This window comes from Papilio polytes, unplaced genomic scaffold (genome assembly GCF_000836215.1).
Source record: "Papilio polytes unplaced genomic scaffold, Ppol_1.0 DF820844.1, whole genome shotgun sequence".
NCBI lineage: Eukaryota > Metazoa > Arthropoda > Insecta > Lepidoptera > Papilionidae > Papilio > Papilio polytes.
In genome coordinates, this window is record NW_013528360.1 from 67,112 (window position 1) to 75,280 (window position 8,169).

An 8,169-nucleotide genomic window follows, 5' to 3' on the forward strand; every position below is an offset into this window, starting at 1 on the left:
AGGACCGACGGCGCGGCGATGCTAACTTTATCGGTTGAGAAGTTAAGTCAATTTGCTAATTAAAGTACGCCGCGTCTCCGACATGGGCGTGGGCGGGGGCGGGGGCGGGGCGGGGAATATTCAAAATGGCAACCGTAAAATCACAGACATTTCTTATTTCTTTGATTTATTGCTTTAACTTTCTCTGAATTGTATTTATCCTGTCTGTCAGTCAACTTGTTATTTTTGTACCGGTATATGCTTAAACACTTATCTACATAATTGTATTTTATATAAAGTGTTGATGTATATCTAATGACGTCACTCACTAGCACAAGCAATGCATAATTGTTCTTTTAGGCTTTCAAACAAAATAACACAACAGTTTATTGTTTACGAACTAAACAGTTATTAACAAAAGTTTTGTTTTGTTCACAGGTACAGTCGCCAAAATAATAATATTATTAAAGACAAAGTTGTAAGTACAGGTAGATGACATAATGGAGTCTACATATCGTAAAATTAATTCTGCAAACTGTTCCTGATGATCCTTCTGTCGGCGAAGTGAGCTGTAACTTAGTGAGATAGCACACACCGCGCAACTCTGCCTACTTTATCGCACTATAAGCGAAGTAATAACGCTGCGTCGACTGCTCGTAAAGCACAAGTGTGCGATAAAGAAACCAATATGTGTTGTCACTGTCTCACTTTATGTTATGCTTAAGATCATTTGAAGAAGGCATAAGTTCCGGTGCTCAAAATGGCTGATAAAGTTATGCAGGATCCTCTTCCACTTTCCCATTCGGAAGTGATCATTTCAATAAATTTTAAACCAAAAAAGTCACGGTATATGTGACTTTAAACATCGTTATCAATATAGAGTATTTTGTACTGTGACAACATAAAATTCAGCGAAGTTAAATTTCATAGAAGCAGCCCCGAGGGCGATGTGGTTGTGTTTATTTACAAACCACTGGCCTGACTCAAAAGGCGCGGCGCTCGCCCTCGGGCGTCCGCTCTGCACAAGTTAATCTCTGAAACGGATCGTGGACATCTAGTATGTACACAGTTATAACAAGTTACATAGCACCTATGTAAACATTTTAGACACCAAATTGAAATTTTATTTGACAATAAAAAAGTAAAAGAACACTTCATTTGTTCTGCTGTTAACATGTTCTAAAGTAGGAGTTGCTCCCGTTTCATTTAAGTTGAATTAATTTTTCTTGGTACGCGTTTCGAAATGAGGTAATTCACTGTAAAAACTCGCAGCTATTTATTTTTCCTTACATTAGGTTCGTTTGCTGGAGCGAGAGTGTTCGCGCGGCGACGGATTTGTTCCCCGACCATTCCGGGACTGAGATGAAAATTATATTTCGTGCAAAATAAGAGCTTGCCCTCAATAAAATATTCTCTTTTCTGTGCTGTAGATTACGTAAAACTTATTGCTTCATATAAAATATATTTACGTTCTCTTTGTTATTTATTATTCGATCAAATTGTTTAGATCTACTAAATCAGAAACATATGAGAAACATGTTGATTTTTACTAATTTCGAGATTCGACTTTGACGATGTCGTCAACATGCTTAAAGTACGATTTCAGAGCGGTAAAACAGGACGAGAGCCTAAAATGAATTCACCAAAATTCTACAACAAAATAAAGCAAAATATTAAATGTTTTATAACTTCAGTAAACACGATTGTTCCAGAAACTATTAATAGTCGATTTTGGTACAACGGCGTCGAATGGCAAACTTTAGGCTCTCGAGTTATTAACAAATTGGTATCAGCGAAGTTAACCAGCGCTGCGACGCTGAAACGTGGGTGCTCAATTAGAGACCTTGTTGCGAGCGATGTAGCGATTCAAGTTGAATGGCAAGGCAAAGTTTGCGCTCCTCGATGTGACGATATTAAAGTGTGATGGACATACTGCTCAACATAAGCATCGGCAACCGCCATTTCAAATAGCGGAGAGCAAGCAGTTAATTCAGATTTTTTACTAAGAAAACCCGGTTAACATAGGCTTTCGAAATATACAAGCTCCTTGTAATTTTACGCCCCGCGGCGCACCAATAAGCTTTGACATAAATTCCTAAGAAATATGTTCGCTTTTATACAAAATTGTAACTTGTTATTTTAATATTTTTACAAGCCTTACTAGTTAGACTTTTTAAGGCGCGCCAGCCAAAAATATTTAACTTCGCGGAATATATTCCGAGGTTTGTTGGTTAATTTTCTTGTCTAATAATACATTACGAATATGTACTTTAAATAAATACGGCGGGAAATATTTTATTTAGATTAACGGAAATGATTTAATGAAATCCCGATAGTGTATTTCGTGACTTCAATATTTGGCTGTTGGCCAAAATCAAACTAAACAAGATGAATTAAATGTTTTACGCGATGTCAGAGTTCCGAAAAATGTAGAATGGACGTAATGTGGGTTTACAGCATCAATGAGATAATAATAATGATACAAACGTTTATATTTTACATACAGCGTGTAACAACAATAACACGCTGCTTATACTCGTGAAATTTCATCTAGCTATGTATAACATAAACATCCTGTGAGAATAACTTATGGCATGAATAAGGAACGGAGGCGTGGGGCGGCTGGGGCGGCGGGGCGGCCGGGCGGCGGGGAGGGGACCTTCTGAAATATTGACACAATATCCGGGCGGAAGTGACGTCACGCGGGAGGCCGCGAGAGCCTCATACGGTCCCAGCTTATCTCTGGAGATGCGAGAGATGTTTACGAGATGATTGTAAGAAGCGTTGACTGCCGAGATACAAGTAGATTTACCTATTCGACTGTATTGTAAAAATGGAGCTTTAAAAACTAAGTGAATAAAAAAACATGATATAATATGTTAGTAGACAGGACTGTAGATAATTGCTCCAAATGCACTCAACTTTGTTATTAGTAACGTGAAATGCTTTTAAAGTATTCGTTGGAGATAATTTATATAATCTTTATGATTCATTGGTTGGTTTTTGTATTGCCAGAAAACAGAAACAGTTCAGTCCCTTGAAGTACATGATTTACAAAGGATACGGCTATGAATAAGCGATGTCCCGCGGGGACGCGGTCTCTTGTGGTCCTGCCGGCCCAGCTCGGTCTCGCCCGGACCAGTCCGGTCTCGCCCGGTCTTAACGACGGCGAAGCGTGTTTCTCGGCCGGCCTCGTCCCCATTCGGGTATTTTTTCGATAATGTTATTTCACTCGGGGCTAAAGCTTTTACAAGTAAATAGCCCTCCGTATTTACAATTCATTAACTTGAACAATTCGTGTTCCTTTGTTTAAATTATGTAATCCTGTTATGTTCTCGATATTCTTTTGCGTTAGCGGGCATTCTTTTTGTAACGAATAAAAACAAAGTAACAGTTTTTTTCCTTTTTGGTATTTTCTTGTGGGATGTTTACACTGTTATTTAGTGGTTTACTATAAAATTACATGATATACGTATAGTTCAAAAATTGGCAATTGTCTTTTTATAAGGATCTTTTCATCGTAATGACATGGTTACCTACATCATCTACTTTGTTTGTGATAAATAACAGTAATCAGCTTTTTCTATGTATTTGTAAGAAATGTCAACTGTAGGAGATTTTTAATTATAATAACAATTGACGTTGAAGATTTTCCCCATCAGCGGCACACCTACAGACTGCGCCCGACCGCCATCTCTCGGCGAAGCGCGCGCATTTTTCATTTCTCTGAAAGCTAATTTAGATTTGTGTCGGCTGAAGGCGATTGCCTTCGTTTCGAAACTGCCACATAATAACAATGTCAGCTTGTCTTAGATTATTATCCGAATGGATTTGTTTAGTGTCCTTATTTTTTCTTAAACTTTCCGACTGTCGCCTCTCCTTCGAATTAATTTTGTATAGATCCGATCTTAGTGAACACAAATATTATTTATTTATGTCCAATGTAATGTTCCATTGATTTATGTTAATAATGTTTAAAAGTTAAACTTATCTTGCAAGTTATAACAATTTCTAGTTGCTCCATCCTGAATGTATATGTGTGGACATTAGACAAGGCGCCGGCAGCAGCCGTACCCAAAGGATTTTATTTAAATTAAGCAATCAGCACCGCGCGAGCACTGCCCCCGCCCCTCGCCCCCCGCCCCTCGCTTCTCGCCCTTCCTCTATCAGCTCTACAATGTTGTACTTACACAGTTTTGCATTGATGGTAATTGAATTCATAATATCTGTTGAATTTATATTTCAAAACTATAATTGTAATAAACACTTCCGATTACAATTGTCTCCATTTTTAAGATGATGATCATGTTAACATTTGTTATGGTCGATTTAAAAATATATTTATTTTTCCGGTAAATATGTTTTCGAGCACGTTCTTGTTCTGCTTAGCTAAGATAATTGAAGAATATTAGAAAACCCAACGCGTAGCTCGGGTCCGCTACGAGACTACGCGGCTACGACGCCCGCCGCCCTGCCCCGCCCCGCCCCGCCCTGCCCCGGGCACACTCGCGCGCTGTTTCTTTTGATGAAGTCGGTCCGCGTCGCACGATCGCCTCCGCTAACAAAACAAACTCCATCTACAGTTGGCACCGACTTTGTTAGAGCGGTACTAAAACTACTTAGGATTTCTCAAGCCGTAATTGATTGGTTTTTAGAATTATTTGTAATATGTTAGATTTACTATTGCACAGAAGATGTTAGTAAAAGGTTACATGTATAAAACATTTACTCACTCTTACATCTACTCATTAAATATTAACAATTAAAATTAACTTGATTTACTTAATCGTCGGAATGAAGTCATAATAATATGAAAACGGTTATCCCTAAAGGCACGAGATCTTAATTAAGAGGTCGTCTAGAGCCGCGTGCAAGGTGCGGGGTGCGGGTGCGGGGTGCGGGGCGCGGGGAGGGCCGCGTGATGCAACCGCTTCGCTGAACTTGGAGGTTTATTTAACTGAAATAAAAGGACTCATTTCTTGTTTCTTGGACTAACTAAACAAAGGCCTAACTAATCAAATTTGTCATAGGCCGTTTTAATGAAAAAGGGCTCATTAACAACTTAGCTTCTTAACAAGGATTAACTCGTGACCCGGAAAGAGACCCACTTAATATTAAACTATGCCTCGCCTCGCCCCTCAATGCCAGCGCAGTATACCCGCGGCAGTCCCTCGCTTACAATATTACTTACATTGTACACATGTAAACTAGATGTTACTTGTTTGACTTGTAAGTAAGAATGTTTAATTAATACAATAATAGCTTCAGTATGAACATCAAACATCGCTTCTGCTCATAGTGAGTTATTGTAAAGCCACTAAATTATTTAAACTCTACGTACATTGGTAACTACCTATTGTCCACAACTTTGTCACTATAAAAAAGTGTGCTTTCCGTTGTTTGTTTAAATTTTTATTATTTTCTCGCCCAAATATTTATTTTTCTTAAGAACCAGTTTTACAGTGGTAGTGCCCGCTTTAACGTCTTAGCACAAATGGGTCGGCACGCCCGGTGCAGTACCACGACCACACAGAAAACAGGCGTGAAATGGAAGCAATTCCGTGTTTCGTCTGATGAGTGTGGTGCCGGAGGCCTAATTTAAGTCCCTTTCTCTTTACCACCCTTTTCTTATAAGGAGTGGTAGGGATGGTGAAGTGGATTTGGCAGTGGAGGAGATGCATAGGAAGGGGAAATATCCTCTTTATGTGCGTCTCCTCCTCCGTCGTATAAGGGTAGGCAAGGCATCTGCAATTGCGGATGTCTATGGGCAGCGGTCGCTTCGCCATTTTGGCGGATTCTAGTGGCCGCTTGCTCGTTTGCCACCTTTTTGTTATAAAAAAACCTTTTAGAGAAATAATGAATATCGGTAAAATCATTCCCAGATTACGGAGTCACAAAGTTAAACAAAAATGCCTGAAGTGAAATTGTCGCCCAATTAAGTATAGGTTGTATGGAGAGTATTGAATGAGGTCGCAACTCGATGAAGATGTTAATGAGGCTGTGGAGGAGTCGTTAACATGCCGAGTGTCCGCGCCCGCCCTCGCCCCTGCCCCCTGCCCCTACACTACTCTCCACTGCCATATTACACCCGTGACTTCTTTATTAAGCACAACAAGTTTTAACAGCAATACAGATTATAATTAACAACTAGAACCGAAATTTTCATAATTTTATGAAATTCAATTTATTTGTAGATTGGAGATGTCATTTTATATGATTTTTTTTAATACATTTAGCTGTGAAATAGCAATGTGTGTGAATCAGCGCACACTGCGTACTTCAAACACTACATTATTCCTTACCGTTATATGATTGTTCGGTGCGAGACTGTTAACTTATTGTAACTTTATAAAACAAATTTGACAAGAAGAGATTCTTCCGTTCCTTCGACTGCTTTTTAATATTGAAACAACCGCCCGCCGCCCTCCGCTCTCGTATTTGCTTCGAACATCACGCATTTCACTAAACTCTGTACGTAGGCTGACGACTTCGAAGACAATGTTTATCAACGTCATTTTCGTTTTCAAAAATTAAATAGAATTTCTATTTAAATGTGTTACTTTCTCGGTCGCCTCTAATAAAAAGGGGTCACTCGTCGCTTTTCCTTTTTCCAAGAAGTATTTTTTTAAGGCGCGGCAAGTCCTTATGGGAATTTGTATAAAAGTTTTTGTAGTCTTTGAACATAAATCATGTCATTGATTTGCTCAAAGGTGAGGTCCTTCCGTCACGACAGGTCGTGGCGAAAAGTGACGGGCAAAGGATTACCCGCGCCGAGGTCGAGCCTCCCCCCCCTCCCCGATAGCTTCTCTACAATCTTCTTTTATAAAACTACATAGTTTCATTCTGTTTGAACTGTCGATCAATCTGAATAACTGTCTGTATACTTTCCTCAGCTATTTTATTTAAGCAAGGAGTTTTTGGTTCTTTTTTTTTCGTTATTTCTTGTGTTTTGATAATAAATAAAAGTAGTTGAAGAATAGTATAATTTAATAAAGCAAGGCACTGCACTAGAGGTTGGTGCCGGATTTGCCCGCGGCGCGGCGCCACCGAACTTGGAGCACATTTGAAAATTAATTAAATGAGGAGCACCGGCTTTACGAAAACCTGTGTCTGTGAGCTCCGCTTGTTGATCTAAATTAATTTGTATTTCACTCATATAATGTTACGAATTATGTCGGATATTTTGCATTTATTAAAATTGGTGTTTGTGTCAGTGAGCGCGCTGCGCGAGCACTGGGCGGAGGCGAACGCGCGCGTGCTGCAGCGCAAGGCGCAGCTGGACGCGATGCTGGGCGACTCGCAGCGCTACGAGGCGCGCCGGCGGGACGCGGACGCTTGGCTGACGCGCATGGAGGCGCGCCTGGCCGCCATGGCCCCGCCGGGACACACCGCCGACGTGCTCGACACGCAGCTCCGCGACCAGAAGGTACACACACATCGCCTACACTGCCCACACTGCCCACACTGCCCACACTGCCCACACTGCCCACACTCAACAACAACTTTGAGAACATTGAATGGATTGATACGGAACTATTTGTACCATTTCTTTCCCTGTATTAAGTGGTCACAGTCTTTAATATAAAGACCTATTTTCAATATAAAATCTCGATCTGAATTAATTAAAGCATTTTGAAACCAATATATTCATACTTAGCCTTAATTTACGTTCAGCAGCACGGTTACTGCTATAGTTGAATCATTAGCGCTTAATTCCTTATATTTCATCCTCCGCCCGCGACTGCTCCGTCACGCGCAGCCCTGAGGGTGGCGCTTTCAAATTTTGCTATTCAAACTATTGCACGTTCGCAAACAGAAAAAAATGAATTGGTTACTTGTCGAATATAATTGTTTTTTCACGTTTAAACATGGACGATTACATAATTTATTCTAAGCAACGATACATCGTCTGTATGGAGCAGTGTTTGTTACAAGAATGTAAATTGTTAAAAATCATAATACATGCTAACAACTGTATGTAAAACTTCACCTTTTTACGTTAAACGAAGCGTGAAATTGTTAAAACATGTAAAAGAAATTCAGATGTTAATTCAGGTTTGCGCCAGCCCTGGGCGGGGCAAAGCGTTTCAAAATGCCTTCAGTCGCATAATTGTTCCCATTTATTACGTCACCTTAAACACTAGCGCCGTAACGAGGGGGCGTAACGCCGTAACGCTGCCGGGGGATGGG

At 40.2% G+C, this 8,169-nt stretch overlaps 1 protein-coding gene across 1 annotated transcript in view; it reads left to right on the top strand.

The window, feature by feature from the left end:
- Positions 1-8,169, top strand: part of LOC106110149 (dystrophin) — a 191,479-nt gene that overhangs the window by 22,057 nt on the left and 161,253 nt on the right. Inside the window, exon 4 of the mRNA XM_013291864.1 lies at positions 7,194-7,405. Coding sequence (XP_013147318.1) covers positions 7,194-7,405 — 212 coding nt within the window. The remainder of the gene's footprint in view (positions 1-7,193; positions 7,406-8,169) is intronic.